This window comes from Phyllostomus discolor, chromosome 13 (genome assembly GCF_004126475.2).
Source record: "Phyllostomus discolor isolate MPI-MPIP mPhyDis1 chromosome 13, mPhyDis1.pri.v3, whole genome shotgun sequence".
Classification (NCBI taxonomy): Eukaryota; Metazoa; Chordata; class Mammalia; order Chiroptera; family Phyllostomidae; genus Phyllostomus; species Phyllostomus discolor.
The window spans coordinates 25,661,397-25,684,573 of NC_040915.2; the positions used below are offsets into that span (position 1 = coordinate 25,661,397).

The following is a 23,177-nucleotide window of genomic DNA, read 5'->3' on the forward strand; positions in this document are numbered from 1 at the left end:
CTTTAACCGAGTAATAAGGCTATTAGGTTGTGCACATCAAGATGAAATATAAATGTCCCAGATTTTTTGATTTCATGAAGTCCTCTTTTTAAAAGGTTGCATTTATTTTTAGAGAGAGGGGAAGGAAGGGAGAAAAAGAAGGAAAGAAATATCTTTGTAAGGAAGCACTTTGTAAGAAGAGAGAAATATAGATTGGTTGCCTCTTGCATACCACCAACTGGAGACCTGGCCATCAACTCAGGCATTTGACCTAGCTGGGAATCAAACCAGCAACCCTTCAGTTAGCAGGCCAGTGCTCAATCCACTGAGCCATTCCAGCCAGGGAACAGATTTCACAAAATTCTTAAACCAATTGGTGAATAGTTATTGGGTTGTGAGTGTTCCTATAATGCAATAATATTTTAAACATTAAAGTGTTAATGGTTAAACCAACAATATTGGAATTTGATATGAGATAATGCTACAAAAATCCATGGTATTGCAGGGGTATAGGCAGAACTATAGAGGCCAACACAATGCATATGCAATAACATTGAGTTGGCAATTGTTAAAGATGGTGACCCATCTGTCAGTACCCACAACTATAAAATAGGATTGAATTACATCTACAGTGCATAGGGGTGTCATGAGAACTAGGTGAAATAACAAAGGTAAATTAGAATAGTTTCTGGCACATAGAAGACTGAGTAAATGTTAACTTCACTAAGTCTTACCGTTACGTACATGGTCCGAACTCAGGACTAAAGGATGGACACCCTAAACTCCTTGTCAGCTCAGACTCTCATTGAACTGACCCTTCTCTGGCATTCCGTATGTTTTCCTCAGAAACCTGTGCTCAACTGGGTTAAATCCACTCAGTCCTTATTAAGTATCAAAGATCAGTGACCTGCGGTTGGTTGGTTGGTTAATAATGAACACATTTTACAATTGCGTTAAAGCTTGTGCTTGCAACCCCAGGAATAATTCATACCCTGGAGTGCACTTCTGACTTAACACGTGCCTGGGAGGTCTCCATCCTCTCCTGAGAAGGCCCTGGCCTCAGAGACACATCAGTTTACCTGTGTGAAGTTTCGGTGTTGGTGCTGGGGTTGCAGGAGCAGAGGGAGAGACCCGAGGTGGTGTTCCAACACTGGTGACTTCGGGTGCATCTAGAAACCAACGGGAAAGCAAGGATTCACCAAACAGCAGGAGACAAGAGCTTTGTGCTGGGCCTGGCCTTCAGCATAACCAGTGAGAGACAGTCCCTAGGCAGATGGGGCACTAATGTCCCCTGAGGTCAGAGTTCCTGCCTGGTTCTGCTACAATCTAACAGGGGAGGGCATGGGTACAAGCCCACAAAAAGGAAACAGCCGCATTGAAAAGCATATATTCCGGGGGTGCAGAGGTGAAAAAGGTTACCCAGGATTAACACTGAAGCGCTTTGAGAAGATTTACCATGTCTATCAGATATGTTATCTTTATAAACATCCGGGAAGTGAGGAAAATGTCTTTGTCTCTAATTGGTGAGTGACTAAGATTTAAACAGTAGCACCCAGGCCCAGAATTTTACTAAATAAAGAACGTTGAGGTCAGTCAGTCTGGAGGAGAGCATCCCGAGGGACCCGCACCCTACATGAGCATGAACTCACACCCAGCAGCATATGCTGGATCACACAGACAATTATACATTATACATCTGGCTGAAAGGCAAATTTGGCCATTAATGGTCACTTTCCAACTAAGACGTGATAACAGGTGATAACTCTGACTCTTTCCATGACAAAGCAGATTTAGGATTCAAAGCATTTACAGAAGGTCTCAGGGCTACAGAGAGAGAGAGAGAGAGCGAGAGAGAGAGAAAGAGAGAAAGAGAGAAAGAGAGAGAGAGAGAGAGAGAGAGAGAGAGCTGTTGCTAGAATTAAGTCCAAACACCACCAGGCACCAAAGCAGAGCAGTGGAGGTCTGATCAAGAATGTATACTTTTTTCTATTTTCTCACAAGGCACCTTTTTATCCTGCAAGAAGCCTCCTTGAATTGCAACTCTACTACTAGAAAAGAGAACTTGGCATAGGAGACCATTGATTTGAAAGCTCTTCTTTAAGAGATCCAATATAATTTGGAATCAAGCCAATTCTTGCCTTGAAGAGGCAACACTGGTTTTCAACAAGTATTTGTGAGCGTCAGCAAACTTTAAAGGGCCGGAGAGTACACGTTTAGGCTCTGGTGGCCCTATGGTCTCAGTGACATTCGCTCAACTCTGTCGGCACCAAAGTGCTCATAGACCAGATAGTATAATGATTAGGAATGACTGTGCCAATAAAACTTTATTCGACTTGTGTCGCTCAGTGGTACTTCCCACAGAAGGTTAGGGTAGTTGCTGTTGAGAGGCTTTAAGAGAACATCGAAGAGTAAACTCAGCCTGTGCAAATGCAAGAAAATTTAAGCAAAGAATTGGTTCTGGAAGCTGTGGGTCAGTCACTTTGGCTCAGTTACAGACCTACTTTGTACCGGATACAGCAGTTGCCTTGTAATTACCCACCTATGGAAGTCTCCTCCCACTTCCTTTCCATGTTACTTTTAAAAATCCTGCCAGGTCGAAGTGATTTCACAGCTGCAGGGATGCTGTAATCATCATTGCTCCTTCACTTGCTGCCTCTTCACATCTGTCTCTGGCCCACTATCTCACCAGTTTCTTTGCTTCCCTAAATTGCCTCTGAGATACAGTTTTCACAGTCAGCTGTTTTCTCCACCTGAATTGACCTTATCTTACCTGCCTTCATAAGACACATGCCCAGCTGATAACTTGGGAGATTATAAAACAAAGTTTCTCTTAAGTAAAAGAAAAGTAGACATAGGCTATTAAGACAACAGGTATTGGGTTCTATTGTCAACATAAGACCTTAGTGGACGGAGATTTATTAAGGAGAGCATCACCCAGGAAACCTCCAAGTACCACCTACATTTTTCATCAAATGATAAGGCTATTTGTATGTCCCCCTCAAAATGGGAAAAAGGTAAACTTCCCAGATATTTGGATTTCTTGAAATTCCTTAAATCAGTGGGTGAAGTTATTGGGATGCCCATAGTTTCATATTACAATATAGTCATTTTAATTTTCAAGCAAACAACGTTATACTATGAGATCTGCTTTAAAATTCGAAGGCAGGGCAAAGGGTAGATGTGGAACTACTACACATGCTCACACAAAGTATATGCAAAAAGGTTGAATGGACAATTGTTAAAACTGGCAATGTTTCCACTTGACAGTTCCCACCACTAAAAAATAGCATTGAATCACACCTAGGGTACGTAGGGTTGGTGTGAGAAATCAAGTAATGTAATGCTTCCACAGGACTTGGCATGGGTCCTGACGAAAGAGACAGAATACACATTAAATCCACTGAAATCTAATCCTCAAGGGTAGGGTCCATCTTCAGAGTGGACTAAAGCTGCTTGTGAGGCCTGAATCTTATTAACACGATCCTTCTTCTTTGGCATAACCCTATGTTTTGCTCAGAAACCTGTGCTCAACAGGGCCAAAGCTACACCATCTTCATTGTATGCCAAAGATGGAGTGTTTGGGCTAATCATGTACCCCTTTGAGAATCTGACTGAAAAACTAATGGGTTTCCTCATTCTGATTAAATTTATACAAAAGGTGCATGTAATACGGGACGGGGGTTCTCAGAGTCACGGTGAAATTCTCTCTTGAAAACCCTCTAAAAAACCTTACCCTGAATTTGACTCCTGTCTGAGCACAGTGCCTTGGGCAATCTCCATCCCCTATTAGGAGGCCCCTGGCCTCGGGAATACATCTGTTTACCTGTCTTGAGTTTCTGTGTGGGTGCTGGCATTGTGGGAGCAGAGGTAGAGACCTGAGGTGGTGTTCCAACACTGGTGGCCTTAGGTGGAGCTAGAAACCAACAGGAAAGCAAGGATTAATTGGAGCAGCAGGAGACGAGAGCTTTGTGCTTGCTGGGCCTGGATTTCAACGCAACCAATGAGAGGCATTCCGATCCCAGGAAGAATTAGGCACTAATCTTCCCTGAACTGGAGTTCCTGTCCTGGTTCCACAAAAATCTGACAGGGGAGGGCTTGAAAGAGAACAACAACAACAACAACAACAACAACACACAGCTGTATTAAAAGGCACATATTCCAGGAAGTTCCGAGTTGGAAAAGGATACCTGGGATTTACCCTGAAGCACTTGGAAAATCCAGCCGTGCCTATTAGATATATACCGTGTTTTTTGGACTATAAGATGCACCACCCCCTAAATTTGGGAGAAATAATGCTTGTTAATGCTGCTGCTGAGTTCTGTTTACATTTACACTGGTGAAATATTATGTTAGTTATGCTATTAAATATTTCACCACATTTTTTGCTTCAAATTTTTTTTCCTATTTTCCTCCCCTAAAACCTACGTGAGTCTTATGGTCTGAAAAATACAGTATATATATATGTATATCCTTATCAACATGTATGAGAAGGGAACATGTCTGGAGACTGAACCTGTCCCAGTCTGCTCAGTAGGGAACGACTAAGACAGCAGCAGTACTTCCCAGGCCGAGGATGTTTACCAAATAAACAGCCTTCAGATCAGTCCGTCCCAAGGGGCCTGCACCCTAAATGAGGATTAACTCACCGGCATATGTTAGATCACACAGACAATTTATACATTTGGTTAGAAGGCAAACTGGACCACAGGAAATAACTTCGATTTTTTCCAGAGTCAGAGCGGGCATAGGACTCAAAACCACTTACAGAAGGTCTCCGAGCTGCCCAGAGACAATGCTGGAACTAAAATTAAGCCAAACCCAGCGTCCGGCACAAAAGCAGATCAATGAAGGCCAGAATCAACAATGTGTACATTTTTCTCACCAGGCACCTGTTTTCGTTTGTTTGTTTTTACCAGAAACATTCTTAAAACTCAACTCTATTAACTATAAAAGAAACCCGTGGAGGACAATTGGTTTGAATGCTCTTCTTTTTAGAGAATCAGTTTAATTGGGAGTTGAGCCAATCTGTGCCTTAAAGAGGAAAAACTTGTTTTCCACATACATTTGTGAGTTTCTACTACATGCAAGACATGAGTCTAAAGCAGAGGTCAGCAAACTTTCTGGAAAGGGGTGGACAGTAACTGTTAGGCTTTGGGGGTCCTATGTATGGGCTCAGTGGCAGTTGCTCAACTCTGTCAGCATGAAAGCAGCCACAGGCCAGATGGTATAATGAATGTGTCTGGCTGTTCCAAGAAAACTTACTTGTAAAACACTCGGCGGGCCTGTTCTGACTCTGATCTGGTCCTGGGATGTCTAGTTTGCTGACCCTGAGCTAAGCTGCAGTCAGAGGCTCTTAAGAAGTGTACAATCCAGTCCTTTCCCTCCAGTTTAAAATCTAATCTAGAGAGAAAAGCAAGCATGCAAAGAATCTCATCAAAGGAGCATAAGGAAGAAATAAAGTGGACGAAACCAAGACAGAGTTTCGGTGATGAACTTGCCTTTACCCAAGGGCAATATCTTCCCCAGGAGGAAGCAAGGAAGATGTAAGTATAGATGCAGGTGAGGAAAAGCTGTAGCAGAAAGTTGAAGACCAAGCTGAGCCTGTGAACGATGCCAGGAAACTTCAGCACAGAATTGGTTATTGGAGCCAGAGAGTCACTTTATCTCAGCTATGGACCCACTTCCTACCGGATAGAGCAGTGGCCTTGTAAATACCTGCCTATTAAAGAGTTGGTGGGCGTGCCCTGACTGATAATGGCTCAGTTGGTTGAGCAAAGGTTCGATTCCCAATCAGGGCCACTGATCAGTATTTCGCTCTCACATCAATGTTTTTCTCCCTCTCTTTTTCCCTCCCTTCCCTCTTTCTAAAACTAAATTAAAATTTTTTTAAAGTAAAAAAATACTGGGAGGGGGGGCACTGTAAAAGTCTCCTATTAATTCCTTTCCATGTTATATTCAGCCAGATCAAAATAATGTCACAACTCCAAAATTTTGCAGTCTCATCTCTTCTCCACGTGCTGCCTCCTCACATCTGTCTCCAGCCCACGAATCTGATGGGCTTCCCTGAATCGCCTCCCAGATATTGTTTCCCCAGAGTCAGCTGTTTTCGCCATCTCAATTGACTTTATCTTACTTCCCTTAAGGGAAATAAGCCTAGTCTAAAAATTTGAATTTACAAAATGAAGTGTATCTTAATTAGAAAGAGAGAGAGACAGGTTATTCAGGCCACAGACCTTGTATTCTGCTGCCAATATAAAGTTTCAGTGGACAGATTTATTAAGGAGCACTAGAAAGCAGGAAATCCTCAAACACCTACTTCTTTCATCGAATAAGGCTTAGCATGTCCACATCCACACTGAAGAACTGTAAACTTCCCAGTTTCTGGACTTCATGAAATCTTAAAGCAACTGGTGAACAGTTATTGGGGGGCAAGTGTTTTCAATTGCAATAGGGTCATTGTTATGTACAAATAAGCAATGCTGTGATGACGTGAGACATGCTTCCAAGAAATTCAAGCCGGGGCAAAGCGTGTGGGTAGAACTACACAGGCTCACACAGTGTATCTGAAACAAAACTGAGTTGATAGGTTTTTACCTTAAATGTTTCATTCCTCAATTTTCTAAGAATACACAGATAATCCTATTATTCTAATATGCTCTGAGTGAAGAAAATCAAATTTTAATTTATGATGACCTAAAATTCTAGTGCTAGCCCTCAAGGCAGTGGAAGGGACTGTCATCAAAGAGTTGACCATTGTACCCAGGCTGGCGTAGCTCAGTGGATTGAGCTCGGACTGTGAACCAAAGTGTCGCAGGTTCGATTTCCAGCCAGGGCACATGCCTGGGTTGCAGGCCATGACCCCCAGCAACCGCACATTGATGTTTCTCTCTCTCTCTCTTTCTCCCTCCCTTCCCTCTCTAAAAATGGATAAATAAAATCCTTAAAAAAAAAAAAAAAAAGAGTTGACCATTGTTAGTGCTGGTGATGTATCTACCTGTCAGTACCCACAACTGTAAAATAGGAATGAATCACATGTACAGTGTGTAGAATTGGCATAAGAATTAAGTGATATAATACTTGTAAAAAACCTTATAATGCTTCCTGGCACAGAGAGGACTGACTAACTGTTAACTTCACTGAAATCTTACCCTTCAGTGGAGGGTTCGGCTTCATGGAGAACTGCAGGATCTCCACTCAGAGCCCTGTGTGAGGTCACTGTCTCATTAAGCTGACCCTTCTCTTTGTCTTTCCCTATATTTTCCTCATAAACTTGTGCTCCACGGGGCCAAATTCATATCGTCCTCATTAGACATCAAAGATTTTGGCAATTGATTGCCTAAACATAAATAGCTTTAAGAATTTGATCTTAAAAACAATGGCTCCCTAGCTCCGAAAATACTTGTAGGTACAAAGCCTGCACATAAGAGATGAGGGTTCACATATCCTGTGAAGCCCGTGATTGGAACCCAGGGAAGAATTTGTACTTTGGATCATACTTCTGGCTTAACACATGCCCTGAGTGGTCTTCAGCCTCCCTTTAGAAGGCCCCTGGCCTCAGAGACACATCAGTTTACCTGTGTGAAGTTTCGGTGTTGGTGCTGGGGTTGCAGGAGCAGAGGGAGAGACCCGAGGTGGTGTTCCAACACTGGTGACTTCGGGTGCATCTAGAAACCAACGGGAAAGCAAGAATTCACCAAACAACAGGAGACAAGAGCTTTGTGCTGGGCCTGGCCTTCAACAGAACCAGTGAGAGACAGTCCCCCGGCAGATGGGGCACTACTGTCCCTTGAATTCAGAGTTCCTGCCTGGTTCTACTGCAATCTAACAGGGGAGGGCATGGAGACAAGCCCACAAAAAGAAAACAACCACATTGAAAGGTATATATTCCAGGAGGTGCAGAGGTGAAAAAGGTTACCCAGAATTAACACAGAAACACTTTCAAAGCATTATCCATACCTATCTGCTTTATGTGTTTTCATAAACATCTGTGAGGTACAGAAAATGTCTCAAATCTGGATGTGTCTTAGTTTCCTCAGTGGCGAATGACTAAGACTTACTTAAATAATAGCTCCCAGACCCCAAGTGTTTTAACACATAAGTAGCATTAAATTGAGTCAGGCCTGAGGGTACCCTCTTGAGGAAGCTGTCCTCTAAAAGGATTAACTCACGCCCTCTAGCTAGATCACAGGAAGGATTGATACAATACAGATTTGGACAGAAGGGGAGTAGACCACAGGTAATGACTTTGACTTTTTCCAGGGTCAGAGGAAGTGTAGGATTTGCAAGTCGGTTGGCGAAGGTCGCAGAGCCACCCAGAGAGAGCTGAAACTAAAATTAGCCCCAATCACAAAGCCTGGCTCAGCAGCCTATCAATGAAGGCCTGGTTCAAGAATAGGTAACTTTTTCTCACTATGCACCTTTTTTATTTTCTACAAGAAGCTTTCCTAAATCTAAACTCTATTGAGTATAAAAGATAACCCTTGTCTAGGAGACTACTGAGTTGAAAATTCTTATTTTGAGAGATCTAGTTTAATTTGGAATTGAGCCACTTGTTTCCCTGAAGAAGAAAACACTGCCTTTCAACAAATATTTGTGTCTATGGCATGCAGGCATCAATGTAAAGCTGAGGTCAACAAACTTGATGTAAAGGGCCAGACAGGAAATGTTTAGGATGGGTGGTCTCAGTGGCAGTTGCTCAACTCTGTCAGTGTGAAAGTTGGCATAGGAAAGACAGTATAAGTGGGTATGACTGTCCCAATAAAGCTTTATTTATAAAACAGGGAGTGGGCCTACTTTGAATCTGATCTGGCCCTGGGGGCTATTGTTAGCTGACCCTGATCTAGGATGTAGTTAGAAGGCTTTTAGGAAGATACAATCCAATCTCCTTTCTCTAGTTTTAAATCTAACAAGAAGGAAAAAGCAAGCATGCAAAAAACCTATTTAAAGAAACACAGGGAAAATAAAGAGGAGAAAAACTAACCAGATCATCTAATGAACTTGTCTTCTTTAGGGCTTACACAAGGCATATGCAACAAGATTGAATGGACAGCTGGTGTTGTGTCTACTTGACAGTATCTTATAAAATAGATTTGAATCACACCTACAATGCATAGGGTTGTCATAAGAACTAAGTGATAATGTCTCCTGACGCAAGACGCGGAGTCAATATTAACCTTGCTACAGGCTTATTCTGTGGAGTAGACTCAAGGAAAGGATCTTTATTCAGAACTCCTTGGGAGAACAGAACCCCAATGACATGACCATTTTCCTCTGGCATTTCCTACATTTGCTTCTTAATGAAACCTGTACTCATTGTGAAAAATCCATACCATCCTTAGTAGATACCAAAGATCAGTATTCTGGGGATGTTTGGCTAATAATGAATCTCACTATAAAAACAAATGGGTCTCCTCATTCTGTAAGTACTTGAAGTTACAAAAGCTGCATGTGGTATTGGACCAGGGTCCACAGACCCTGTGATACCCTCATTTGGAGCTGCCTAAGAATTCTTAACCTGGATTGTACATCTGACCTAACGCAATGCCATGGATGGTCTCCATCCTCAGACACACATTGCTCTACCTGTCTTGTGGTTCCGCGTGAGAGCTGCAGTTGTAGGAGCAGAGGTGGAGACTGTAGGTGATGTTGGAGCACTGGTAGCGTTAGGTGGAGCTAGAAACAAACGTGAAAACAAGGATTAATCAAGCAGCAGGACACTAAGAGCCCTGTGTTGGGCCTAGACACACACACAACCCACAGAGACTGTCTGTCCTCAGGCAGAAATGGGCACTAATCCCCCCTGGACTCAGAGTTCCAGTCTTGGTCAAGGAAAGTCTTGCAGAGGAGGCCTTGAAGAAAAGCCAAACGAATGAACAAAAAATATAGCTATATTGAAAAGTACATATTTCAGGAAGTTCAGAGGTAGAAAAGGATCCCCAGGATGAACACCGAAGCACTTTGAGAAGACCAGCCTTGCCAGTCAGATTTATGCATCTTCATACAGATCAGTGAGGTGGGGAAAATGTCTAGAACCTGGACCGTCATTGTCCTTTCAGTGGTGAATGACTAACTTAAAAAGTAGTTGCTAGGCCCAGGAAGTTAAAAATAAATGAATGAATGAATGAATGCATGCATGAATGAATGAATAGCATTAAACTTACTTAGTCTTGAGGATACCCTCCCAAGAGACCTGCCCACTAAATGAGGGTTAGCTCACACTCACCAGCCTATGTTAAGTCACACAGATGATTTATACATTCAGCTAGAAGGTGGACTAGACCATAGGGTCAGAGGAGTGTGGGATTCAAAACCACTTCAGGAAGGTTTCAGAGCTACCCAGACAGAGAGCTGAAACTAGATAGAAGCCTAAACACAGTGCCTGGCACCAGTGTAGATCAAGGAAGGCCTGGCCAGGTTGCTCAGTTGGTACAGTATTGTCCTGATGCACCAAGGTTATAGGTTCAAACCCCAGTTAGGGCACATATAAGAAGCAATCAATGAATGTATAAATAAGTGAAACAACTAATTAACCTCTCTCTCAGTCTTTCCTTCTCACACTCTCTCAATTAATTTAAAGAAAGAATATATACATTTTTCTCAATAGGTACTGTTTTTTTAACAAGATTCTTTAAAACTCAGCTCTACTAACTATAAAAGACACCCCTGGAGAGCAGACAATTGGTTTGAATGCTCTTCTTTTTAGAGAATCCGTTTAACTGGGAATTAAGCCAATCTGTGCCTTAAAGAGGAAAAACTTGTTTTTCCACATATATTTGTGAATTTCTACTACATGCAAGACAGGAGTCTGAAGCAGAGGTCAGCAAACTTTCTGGAAAGGGGTGGACAGTAACTGTGTTAGGCTTTGGGGGTCCTATGTATGGGCTCAGTGGCAGTTGCTCAACTCTGTCAGCATGAAAGCAGCCACAGGCCAGATGGTATAATGAATGTGTCTGGCTGTTCCAAGAAAACTTACTTGTAAAACACTCGGCGGGCCTGTTCTGACTCTGATCTGGTCCTGGGCTGTCTAGTTTGCTGACCCTGAGCTAAGCTGCAGTCAGAGGCTCTTAAGAAGTGTACAATCCAGTCCTTTCCCTCCAGTTTAAAATCTAATCTAGAGGGAAAAGCAAGCATGCAAAGAATCTCATCAAAGGAGCCTAAAGAAGAAATAAAGTGGAGGAAACCAAGACAGAGTTTTGATGATGAACTTGCCTTTACCCAAGGGCAATATCTTCCCCAGGAGGAAGCAAGGAAGATGTAAGTATAGATGCAGGGGAGGAAAAGCTGTAACAGAAAGTTGAAGACCAAGCTGAGCCTGTGAGCAATGCAAGGAAACTTCAGCACAGAATTGGTTATTGGAGCCAGAGAGTCACCTTGTCTCAATTATGCACCCACTGCCCACCAGGTAGAGCAGTGGCCTTGTAAATACCTGCCTATTAAAGAATTGGTAAGCACTGTACAAGCCTCCTACTAGTTCCTTTCCACGACATTTTCAAAAATTTAACCTGGTCACAACAATTTCACGACTCCAAAAGTTTTGTAATTATGATCTCTTCTCCACACGCTGCCTCCTCACAGCTGTCCCTAGAGCTCTACCTCATCAGCTCTTCGGCTTCCCTGATGCCCTGAATCATTGTCCAGCTACGCTCTCCCCCAAATCATCTGTTTTTCCGTGCAGCTGACCTTCTCTTACTTGCCGTTTTAAGAGAAATAGCCTAGTCCAAAAATCAGAACTATGCAAATAAAGTTTTCTCAGTTTCATTAAAAAGAAATAGAGACACAGCTCACTAAGGTCACAAATACTGTCTTCTACTGTCAATATAAGACTTTACTACAAAGAAATTAGAAAAAAAAAAGCCTTAAGAAGGCTTATAAGATGCCCACCTCAAGAGAGAAGAAATGTAAACCTGCTGATTGTTGCATTTCAGGAAAATCTTAAAGGCAACTGGTGAAGAGTTACTGGGATGCAAATGTTTTTAGATCGCAATGAACTCATTTTAATTTTTAAACAATTGATGTTGTGATATGATATGAATTATGCTTCATGAAATCCAAGGTAGGATAGAGGTTGGGACTGAATTATATACATTTAAACAACATATATGCAACACAACTGAGTTGATACATATATGAAAACTAGGTGATAGATCTCCTTGGTAGTATTATGTAAAATATTGCTTATTTATACATTTGAAACTTTCCATAATAACTTTAGAACACTGAGAAGACACTTTATTCTTTCTCTAAGAAATAAATTCAGAGAAAAAAATAGATGTTTTTAAACTGAGTAAATTCAGCTTCAGAAACACGTTCAGTATATATCACAGTGGAGCAGCAAATGCTTTTTCATGAAGTAACTGACATTTTGGAATCACTGCTTTAAGAGACTGTTGACTGACCAGGAAGATCCTCTAACCGATGCTCTTGAATCAAAGTTGTTTTTAACACTTCATTCTACACAACTAAGCAATCCTGTTTCCCAGGAGTTATTAAAACATAGGATTGCAGGAACCTCCTCTTTCTTTAGTAAAGGAAGAGAAAATGACTACCACACAGTAAACACCTCAGTTCAAGTTCACCCACGCGAAGTGATCAAAGGAAGAGGCAGACGAGCTCACCTGGCTTTACATCCAATAATATGTTGACTTTCAAATCATTAAACCACCCCGAGTACTCAACCCGGCAACAGTACGTGCCACTGTCAGACTGGGCTGCGTCCTCGATGGTTAGGGACACGTTGCCTTGCGAAATCATTCCCTTCAGGTTGTAACGCCTGCTCTTCTGAAAGGTGATGCGGTGGCCATCCGTCCAGATGAGCTGATTCAGGCACCGAGTAAGAGGACACGCCCCCCGGCCCCAGCACATGGAGGTGGTCCCACCAGCTGTGGAGTAGGTGCAGGGCAGCGTGACCGGCTCACCCGCCACTCCACCCACTCGTGCCTGAGAAACCACAGCATCTGCAATAAAGAGAACACAGAACACGCGGCCTCGATATTCTAACTTACACTCATTTCCACTTTTCTCTCTTTAGGTAGTTTATTTCATTGGTGATCATGTGACTTTACATCTTGAATCGAAAACTTTATTATAAACACTTTTCTGTTTACATCTTTATCAGCATTTTGTTTTTTGATGTTTGTCATTAAAACATAGTTTAAACTTTTTTCTATGTTTAGGAGTCTTTCCTAATAGGATAAATTTCTGAAAGAGAAATCACCAGAATAAAGAGTACAAACATTTTACATTTTGTTTTCAAATTTCTTTCCAAAATGTTCAAACCTAAGGACACTCGAGCAACACCAGGGCTTGAGTTTCATTCTGGGTCTGACAGGATCTGCTTATTAAATAGGAAACACAAGGATGTCACTCTTCCTGTCCCCAAGAGCCAGTCACTGTCTCAGTTGAATACATCTGAAAATTCGATTGCCATTGAAGTTTTAGCTTTTATTGCAATTTTAGAATGTCTATCACAAATGAAGTCACCTCACTACCCCTCTCTCATAAAAATAAGCAGGGCTAATGGTTTGTTTAAAGTATTGTTGGCGCCGATCCTTCTGTAGTTCCTAAGTGTGACGATTGGGTGTTCCCACTTTGGTGTGACATGTGCCTCCCACAAACCTGGCTACAACATCGGCACTTTACCCAGATGACCAAAAAACAAATAAAAAAATAATAAAGTACTGTTGGCACCCTGGCTGGTGTGGTTCACTGGATCAGTTCCCAGTAAGGGCACATGCCTGGGTTGCGGGCCAGGTCCCCAGTTGGGGGTTCATGAGAGGCAACCACACATTGATGTTTCTCTCCCTCTTTCTCCCTGCCTTCCCCTCTCTCTAAAAATAAATAAATAAAAATTTTAAAAAAATAAAGTATTGTTGGCTTAAGGGCAGAAGTCTATTAAACTCTGTAGAAATCAATTTTTGAAAAATGGGTTTCTAATACTTCCAGGAGGAGTGAAGGCTTATCAGGTGCTTTAGGGCTGTTCTAAAAACCCCAGGTAGGTCCCTGTTCTCGTGAGTGGATGGCAGCCAGCTCTAGAGCACAGCTCTAACCTCCCCTGAGGAAGCCAGAGCATTGGAGAACGTTCAATCAAGTGCTGGATTATGCCAGTTAGGACCATACACTCTCTCCTGTGCGAGTGGTACTAAAACCCCATGTCGTCTTCATAAGAATCAAACTGCACAAAGTGTGCAATGAAAGACTGGTTGCTTTCCCACCCTATCCCCATTTCTCCTCTCCATTCCCTCCCACCCCATAATAACACTGATACTATTTCTCCCATATACACATATGCATACCCAACTATCTACCCACCGCCTTTTTTGGTTCAAACACAAATGGCAGTTATACTTAGCCACAGATTTTGTACTTCAGAGCATTTCAACAACTTCTTTGGAGGAAGATTGCAGCCTGGTTCTTTGCTCACTAGTTGACCCATTACCTTCCAACAGAGCCCAAGAACGTCCATCTTCCTCTACCACACCCACACACTCAGGGCCTCCAAACCCCAGTCCCCCCACTCACTTACCTGTCCAAAGTAGTAGAAGGCCTGTGAAGGCCACCCAGGAATGCATGATGGTATCAGCCTAAAGGAGAGAGAATGGACTGTTTGGTGTGCCCCCCAACAGATGGTATGGGGACAAGTCTTAATGCTCAGATTGCAATTTTTGCTTTCACCCTGACTGGGTGAATTACAGGAGCCTCCTCTGCTGGGGATTGGTGACCGCGTACAATGGCTTTAGGTCTGTCAGCTCAGGGTGGCTGAGGGCTCTGCACCTCTGACAGACAGGCAAAGCTGTCCTCGGAAGCAAACCCTTATTTCCCAGCTCCTTTATTCTTGTATACAGTGTATACAAGAATACTTTCCATGTCTGTCCAGTTTTCCCAACATCATGTAGTGAAGACACTGCCTTTAAACTTTTCTATATTTTATTCATTTTTCATAGATTAATTAACCATGTAGGTGTGAGATTATTTCTGGGTTTTCTATTCTGTTCCATTGAACTGTGTCTGTTTTTATGCCAGTACCATGCTGTTTTGATTACTATAGCCTTTTCGTACAGTTTGACATCAAATAGCATGGTACCTCCAACTCAAGATTGCTTTAGCTATTCAGGCTATTTTGGAGTTCCATATACATTTTTAGGATTATTTCTTTCTATGAAAAATGGCATTGGTGTTTTGACAGGGATTGTATTGAATCTGTAGATTGCTTTGGGTAGTGTGGGCATTTTAAAAATGTTAATTTTTCCTATCTACAAGCATGGTATATCCTTCCATTTATTTGCATCATCCTCAAATTCTTTTCTCAATGTCTTATAGCTATGTGGTTTATTTTCTCCCATATAATTATTTTTTTTATTTTGGAAGGTATGCATTTCTGTGCTAGAGGCAATATTTATACTAACACCTTTTGACACCTACCTATATCCTATGAGGCATTCATTATTTTAGCTGCCCACCAGGTGTGTCAGTTTTAGAGCTGCTTAGGTGGGATTCCTGTGGTGGCTGAGGCCATTTGCTACTTGGGCCGGTCCTAGGGCCACTTGGTCGGAGCTATCATGGAGTAAGCCCGGGCCAATTACTACCTGTGCCAGGCTGAGGGTACTTGCAAAAGGCTACAATATGAGCTGAGGCTGGCACCATTTGTGCTAAGGCAGGAGCTACAATGGGAGCTGAGGCTAGCCACTACCTGCAAGGAGCTTAAGGGCTTTTAGGAGTGTCTAGGGGGAAGGGGGCGTGGTTTGCTGAACACCGCCAGGGCTCCTCTGGAGCTTGAGGTCATTTGGGAGGGGCGGTAGAGTGTATCCAGCCCAGCTGCTGCTCTTATAGAGCTGGAGGGCATTTGGGAGAGATTGTAAGGAAAGCCAGAAGCAACCCAGGATTCCTATAGTGCTAGAGGGCATTTAGAAGAGACAGCGAGGGCCCAAAGGCTCCAGTGAAGGGTGTGGAGCGGCTGGAACAGGCCCAGCAGGCTGAGCGGATTGGAAGTAGGGGAGGCAGGGTCTCAGGGGAAAGCCAGAGCAGGGCAGACAGTGTTAGCCAGGTTGATGGAAAGAGAAATTTCATACCTGCCCGCTCAGGGCCAGCTAGATGGGAGGAGAGCGCAACAAAGGAACAGTAACACCCACCAGAGCTTCCGTGCCCTGAAACAGCTCCCACCGACCCTTGTCCCTCCAGTCTTTGCCCTCAAGTTAGTCAATGCAGTTCCTCCCCTACGTCCCAGGCAATTCCGGGACTGTTGCCTCCGTGCTGGAGCCGAGAGGGAGTGAGTTTGCGCTGAACCCTCTGAGTACAGAGCCTTGGTCTCCCACAACCCTTCCTCAGTCTCAGACATAATCCCCACTGGTGTTCGAAGTTGGATGTAATGGAGACTCATCTTCCCAATACAGTTGCCCCATGCTAGGGAGCCTCGTGTGGCGCTCAGCCTGCTGGCTCGTCAGGGGGGAACCTCTGCAGCCCAGCTGCCCCTCCCACTCATGAACCACCACACGGGGGTGTGGGAATTGCCCGGACCGCACGTTCACCCCTCTTACCTGTCTCTCTGGGGCTTCTTCTTTGTAACCTAAAAGGACCTTCTGTTCGGTTAGTCTTCAGGTGGTTACCAGCAATGGCTATGCTACAATTTAGACTTAATTCTGACGTGTGTCTGGGAAGGAGTTCAGGATTTACCAGCTCAGCCGCATAGACTCCGCCCCCTCCAAATTTTCCCTAATTCCTATTGGCTCAATCATCCTTGTCTTTTTTTTTTTTCTTTTAAAGATTTTATTTATTTATGTTTAGAGGAAGGGGAAGGGAGAGAGAACGAAAGGGCAAGAAACATCAGTGTGTGATTGCTTCTCATGCACCCACAAATGGGGATCTGGCCTGCAACCCAGACATGTGCCCTGACTGGGAATCGAACCAGTGATCCCCTGGTTCCCAGGCCAGTGCTCAATCCCCTGAGCCACACCAGCCAGGGCATCATTGTCTTACTATGTCCTATAATACTCAGAAAGTTCAAGCAACAAAGTTCTGATTTTCTCCTTGACATAAGTTTCCAGAGGGTTCTACTTACCAGCGAGTCAGGAGGCTTCCAGCTCCGCCTCTGGTGGCTGTCACTGATCCTTCCCCCAAAGCTTTTTATGGGTGAAGACAACAATCTTCTAGAATTCCATTCTTTATCTCTTCGCCACGCCTTTCCATAAGAACAGTGGGAAGTATCTTTGAAATCCAACTTCTCCAATCTGCCGCAGCGTTCCTGCTGAATTTATCTACTTACTTAAACAGACTACAAGGAGCTATCTTCCAGTGGGCTGGAGAGTATTTGTTCTCTGCTAGGCTGTCCTTAGAAGTTTTGGCTCAGAGCTTGATTTTAAGTCAGACTCCAGGCCTGAAAAGTCACGCAGATTTAAGACCTTCCTCCCTGGAACCAGGGTGACTAAAACCAGGGTGACGAACACCAGACCCTCGCTTACCTCGGCAGAATGGAGTGTGCTCCTCTGCACCCAGAGAACTACTCAACCCGCTCCCTTGATCTCTTTGTCCTGTTCTCCTCTCACTCCGTATAAAAACCTCTGCCTCCACCGAGGTGTGGAGATGGGCTCTGAGACGTGAGTCCCCCATCTTACAGACGGCCGGCGTCTGCCAATAAACCACTTTCCTTTACATCACAGTGGCTCTCGAGAACTGGCTGTCGCAGCGGCAGGCAGTCAGACTGCGTGCAGTTTCAGAACCACGTGTGCACGGCAGGCTGTTTCCCCGAGGAATTACGCTATCAGGGTGGCTGAACCCCACCCCAAAATGAAAACAATGGTGTCATCCACTTGGAAACCTGGAGAAAATCACAGATTTGCTTTGGGATCCACACTTTCACTTGTAGCCCGTGTGCCCTGTGGCATTATCACGCGATTGTGAGACATTCCCTTCACACCAGCTTTAGGGAAGAGGGCTGGGTCAGAGAGACTTCAGAGCACTGGGCTTTTCCAAGACTTGTTGTTTATTACTATGTAAAATGTTATAAAATATTTTCTAAAGGGGACCCACCCACAAAACAACTATATTAAAACAATATGCATGGTTAAACAAATAGCCCACCATCACCACCACACATGAATTTCTTAAATAATCATTAAAAAAAAATCTTGCCCTGGCTGGTGTAGCTCAGTAGATTGAGTGCCAGCCTGAGAACCAAAAGATGCCTGCGTGTTGGGCCAGGTCCCCAGCTGGGGGCATGCAAGAGGCAACTGATCGATGTATCTCTTGCACATTGATGTTTCTCTTCCTCTCTTTCTGCCTCCCTTCGCCTCTCTCTAAAAGTAAATAAATAAGGCTTTTTAAAAATCTCACTGTTTTCTCTGGGAAAAGAGATTCACAAGAAGCCAAAGGAATGTGAACAAGAATTCAGGAAAAAAAATCGCCACTATGGGGAAATGAGTCACTTGGAATGTCCTTTATAACTGTAGTCAGCTTAACTAAGAAAAGGTAGAAGAGCTTAAAGCCTGAAAGGAACAGTTCTGGCTCATACTGATCTTTGTCCAGGTTTCCAGTGAAAATCGGCCAAAATCTGAACCCCCCCCTTAAGCTTGAGAACCTCTCACTCAAATGGTCCACCCGCTGCCCCACCCTTTCCCCCTCTTTCCAGCTGAGTCCCAGAAAACACTAATGGAAATCTTAAAAATCACAGCTCTAGGGCATCTCTACTTATCTCCGGAAAGATCCACACTTTCTCACTAGAAATCTGGAGATGAACTCATGTGGTTTAGTTTAATTTTTTATAATGTAAATTTATGAAATTTAAATAAAAATAAGCCCAAGGGATGCCCCAAAATTAATTGCAGTGACACCTTGGAGATTGTGTGGGTTCAGTCCCAGATCACCCACAACAAATCCAGTGGGAACCATTTTGCTGGTGAAGGGCCCTGCCTTCCATGGGAAAAGAACTCCAAACCATTGGGCAGCACAACCGAGGGAAGGACAGATGAGGAACCACGTGGAATTTCTGCTTAGGGAATGTCAAGCCTAGAAAGAGTAATGGACAGATAAAACATAGCAAGCCCTTCCTTTTTCACTCTCAACAGAAAATGTGAGTGTCTTAGGCAGCGCTCCATGAACAAACCACACATCCAATACTATTACACTGTTTTCCAGTTACATCTTGTCATCTCCAGGGCATTGGAAGTAGCTTTCGGTTCCCCTTTCTGCCACCTTGCCATTGCAAATAATTGACGTAATGTGGATCCTACTCTGAAAACCAGGGTGACAGTCCTAGCTTGCTGCCACACTCCACTGCCGGCCTTGACTCCTAGCTTAGTTAACTTGTCCCAGTCTTATTCTTTTCTCTTTTCTTTTTTTTTCCTCTTCTTTTCTCTTCCTTTCCTTTACTTCTATTTTTTTTATTAGTAGGAAAGAGTTTATTAGCGAAGCAGTGAGAGAGAGTGAGTGGCTACTCCTAGGAGAGAGCAACCTTCATTTCTTCCTAGAAGAGGAGAGCAAACAAGACAAATTGTGATCATGCTTCAAACTTACCTTTTGATCACAAAAGCAAATGGAGATCATCCAACAGTTACAGAAGCATGTGAAAAAAAGTGAAAGTCTGTATCTTGACCATCTGCCCCTGTGGGGTAAACATATTAGTTTCTTTCATTTCTTCCAGATTTTTTTTATTTTACCAGTGTCCCAGCCCTAGAGCACAGGACTGGCAAACTGGCAGAAAGTGCCAGAGCCGTTACCCTCTGCCTCCATGTATTACAGAGACCAGGACCGCACGGCTTACTGCTGCCAAAAAGAGAAGGGTCTTCCAGACTTTTGTAAGGTAAAGAAAAAAATTTGCATTAAATATAGATATATATAGATATATATAGATATATATATATCTATATATATATATATCTATTCTCAAAGTTTTTATTTCTTCAGACATAGCAATGTAGCATTCTCCCTGATAAGCTTTGTCAGAGGAAGGGTTTTAGCTGCCCCCTCCCTGTTCTATTCCTAGGACTAAACCAGCGCCTGACAGCTTAGACGCCAGTGAACGCTCACAGCCCACACGGGTGGAACCCGTACGCCTGCCGGTCGGTCGGACTAGGAGCTCTGGGGGTCAGGGGTGTGTCTGTCTGGTCTGTCTCTCTGGTCTCAGCATCACAGTACCTGGCACATAGGAAGCATTAATAAATATTTCTTCAATTAGCAAAACAGCTCAGTGATGAAGACTACCTAGGTCTGCCTGCACCCATGGGCTCCTGGACCACACTAATCAACTATTCCCCTGTTGAGGGAAAAGGACTCTCGCAAATGCCTTTGCAATGGTAATCCGTGTGCACGCACACACTTGCTAACAGATTTTGTAGGATGAGAAGCTCCTTCGGAGGGAGCCACTGAGCTGGTCCAGTGTGTTCTGAAGTCCCTTCCCTCCACAACTGCATAACTTTATAACATTTACGATTAATTTTCAACCTATGTGGGAGCCACCGCCTAGGATTTTGCAAAACGATCTCCTTCCCATAGCCCCTGTAAAAAGCCAGTGCTTCCCCAAACTGCCTAGACGCAGCCCCAGCATGAGAATTCACACAAGAGTTCATTCAGACTGCCAGAAAGCCTCCTAGCAACAACCCAACAGGCTGCCTGTGCCTTTGGGGACTAGCATCCATGGCCTGAGGCACAGCAGCCGTTCCGTCACCACCTGGGAGGGGCGGTCCTCAGGCAGTGGCAGGTGTGTGTTGTTGATTAGGTCCTGGTGTGCCCAGGAGGGCCCAGCAGGAAGGGGAAACAGATGGGGGGCGGGGGCAGACTTCCAAGCGCCTGACATGAGAGATGACGCTGAGACACAACAGCCACTTCTACCTGCATAAGAGCACACGTGGAGCTTAGGGGTATTCATGAGTTCTCCGAGAAGTGAGGTCACAGAGCTGTGTCTGTGAATTTCTATGATGTGGAGAGCAGTGACAGGCACTGGGGAGACAGTAAGTGAGGCAGACCTCGTCTCCACAGTCTTGGATGGAAGCTTGGGGACTTTCCACTGAGGGGCTTGATGCTGACAAATATGGATCGCCGGAGCCCTCTGCCTTCTTTCAACCAAGAAATGCCTGTCCCCGACGTTGCATCCCAGTCACTGCTTCTTCTTCTGTGAACAGCACAGCTCCAGTTCTCCCCGTGAATGGAGAAGTGGGTCAGGGACGTTTCCCTTTGAGTGCGCCCCAAGCAGAACTTGACCACACACACCAAGCACGCTTCCCTTTTCCCCAGGTGCTCCTGCCCCGCCACCAGCTCGCTGGGCCCTCTCCTTGCCTGGGGCAGGAGAGCTGTGCAGGGGCATCTGCTGCTGGAGTCTTCACTCAAAGCTCAGAAACCCTGAGTCTCCAGGGAAACCTTCAACACCACCTAGTCCCACTCCAGTGGGTTCTTAACCTTCTATGAGTCGCCGTGCTCCTTGAGAATCAGTGGCCCTTAGGCTTTCTGGGCCAAACAGACATGCACACATCCCAGCACATAGCTTTCCCTACACTCTCAGGAGCTTCGTGGACACATCATGGGACCGAAATCCCTGGAACTCCAGGGCCCCACAGTATGGATTCCCACTTCACACAGAAGCTCACTTGAGTCCTGATGCCCCAGCGCGCAGTCTCGGGGCTGAGCAGCCTTGCTGTCAGGGGGCAGAGGTAATAATGCTGTGACAGGCCCGAGTGTTGTGCAGGTCAGGGGCCTGTCCTCGGTGAGCTCATGGTCTTCGGAAAATAGAAAAGGGTGCTCGGTAGCTGTGGAGGACACTGAACGCCCAGCAGCTGACACACTTCAGAGTTTCCAGAGAGGACGACCCAAGCTCAAAATCCAAGCTGGGTGTGATGGCGAAGGAGAGTGGCAACCCAGACGTTGTTGGGATCGCTACCTACAGCTGACGTAGGTGTAGTACTCTGACGGATCTTCTACCTCGTACACGTTCTCCTCGATCGTATAGATGTTTTCCTCTGAGCGCATCCCCTCTGCTACTGTGTTTTCTAACCCTGCGGGAGGGAGGTTGGCCAGCGTGACGAGCCTGTGGAAATAAAATGTTGCAGTTGAGGGAAGCATTTCCCGGGCATCGTAGAATAACGAGAACAGGCTTTGCTGAAGACACACCGTCCCAACGCAGTACAGGATGCTTGACTGGGTCCTGAGTGGAAGGGAAACCATAAAACAGAACAAAATAATGTGAGGAACACCGAGAAAAGTTGTATCACTCTTTATTTACTTAGGTATAAAAATGGCATTGTGTGATCTCAGAAAATATCCTTATTCTTGGAGGTACAGGAAGAAGTTTAGTAATATGTGAAGATATCTGAAACATCCTTAAAGGGGTTCAGAAAAAAAGTGTGTAAAAATAGAAAAATATATAAAGTAAATGTATCAAAATGTTATCAGATTTTGGTAAAGGGTTCTATTCTTTGTTGACCTATTATATCAATTCTCCTATGCACTGGAACAATTTTAAAAAACAACAAAAGAGCCCTAGCTGGGTAGCTCAGCTGACTAGAGCATCATCCCCATAGGTTGCAGGTTTGACCCCCGGTCAGGGCACATACAAGAATCAACCAAAGAATGCATAAATAAGTGGAATAACGAAATGTTGTTTTGATCTCTTTTTCCCTTCTTTCCTCTCTCTCTAAAAATCAGTAAATACAATAAATAAGAACAGGCTCACAGATACAAAGAGCAGACTGACAATTGTCAGAGGGAAGGTGGCTTAGGAGACTAAGTGAAAAGGCGAAGGGATGAAGCAAGGAACAAAATACAAAGAAATGAATTACGTTATGTACCAAGCAAATCTGAGCTTGAATTCTGTCTCTGTTATAAGGTCATAACCTTAGGAAAGATGAGTTTTGTTTTTTTATTCCTTTACTCAGGAACTATCTAGTGTGTTACACACTGCTCTGTGCAGCAAGAGAGACAGCAGTGAGTAAAACACACAAATCTCACGAAGGCTTCACATTAGTAAACTTTGTGCCTCAGGGTCCTCATCTGCAAAATGGGAATAATTAGCACTCTATCTCACCAGGCTGCTGTAAGGAGCGTTTATCCACTCAATAATCAAATGCTTATTAAGTGCCTACCAAATATCCGTTACTACGCTAGGGGACCCAGTTGTTAATATGGCAGCAAGTTCCTCATTTTCTATGCAGTTTGCCTTTATTGGTAGAGATGAACATTGAGCAAATTATGTCACAAGTAATGATTGAATGCATGTAACTGAT

General features: G+C 44.0%; 1 protein-coding gene, 2 non-coding genes and 1 pseudogene across 3 annotated transcripts in view; 1 reads left to right on the plus strand and 3 right to left on the minus strand.

The window, feature by feature from the left end:
- The window catches only part of HAVCR1 (hepatitis A virus cellular receptor 1), a 29,743-nt gene extending 16,822 nt beyond the window's left edge, over positions 1–12,921 (minus strand). The window contains exon 1 of the mRNA XM_036014503.1: positions 12,594–12,921. Coding sequence (XP_035870396.1) covers positions 12,594–12,840 — 247 coding nt within the window. The 5' untranslated portion in view covers positions 12,841–12,921. The remainder of the gene's footprint in view (positions 1–12,593) is intronic.
- LOC114510492 lies at positions 6,577–6,720 on the minus strand. The gene has a single exon (XR_003685670.1). It is a non-coding gene; the product is annotated as a small nucleolar RNA SNORA79 (small nucleolar RNA).
- A 602-nt stretch (positions 12,922–13,523) lies between the features above and the next one.
- LOC114510499 lies at positions 13,524–13,627 on the plus strand. The gene has a single exon (XR_003685674.1). It is a non-coding gene; the product is annotated as a small nucleolar RNA U13 (small nucleolar RNA).
- A 5,995-nt stretch (positions 13,628–19,622) lies between these two features.
- On the minus strand, positions 19,623–19,745 carry LOC114510469 (annotated as a pseudogene).
- Positions 19,746–23,177: the final 3,432 nt, after the last annotated feature.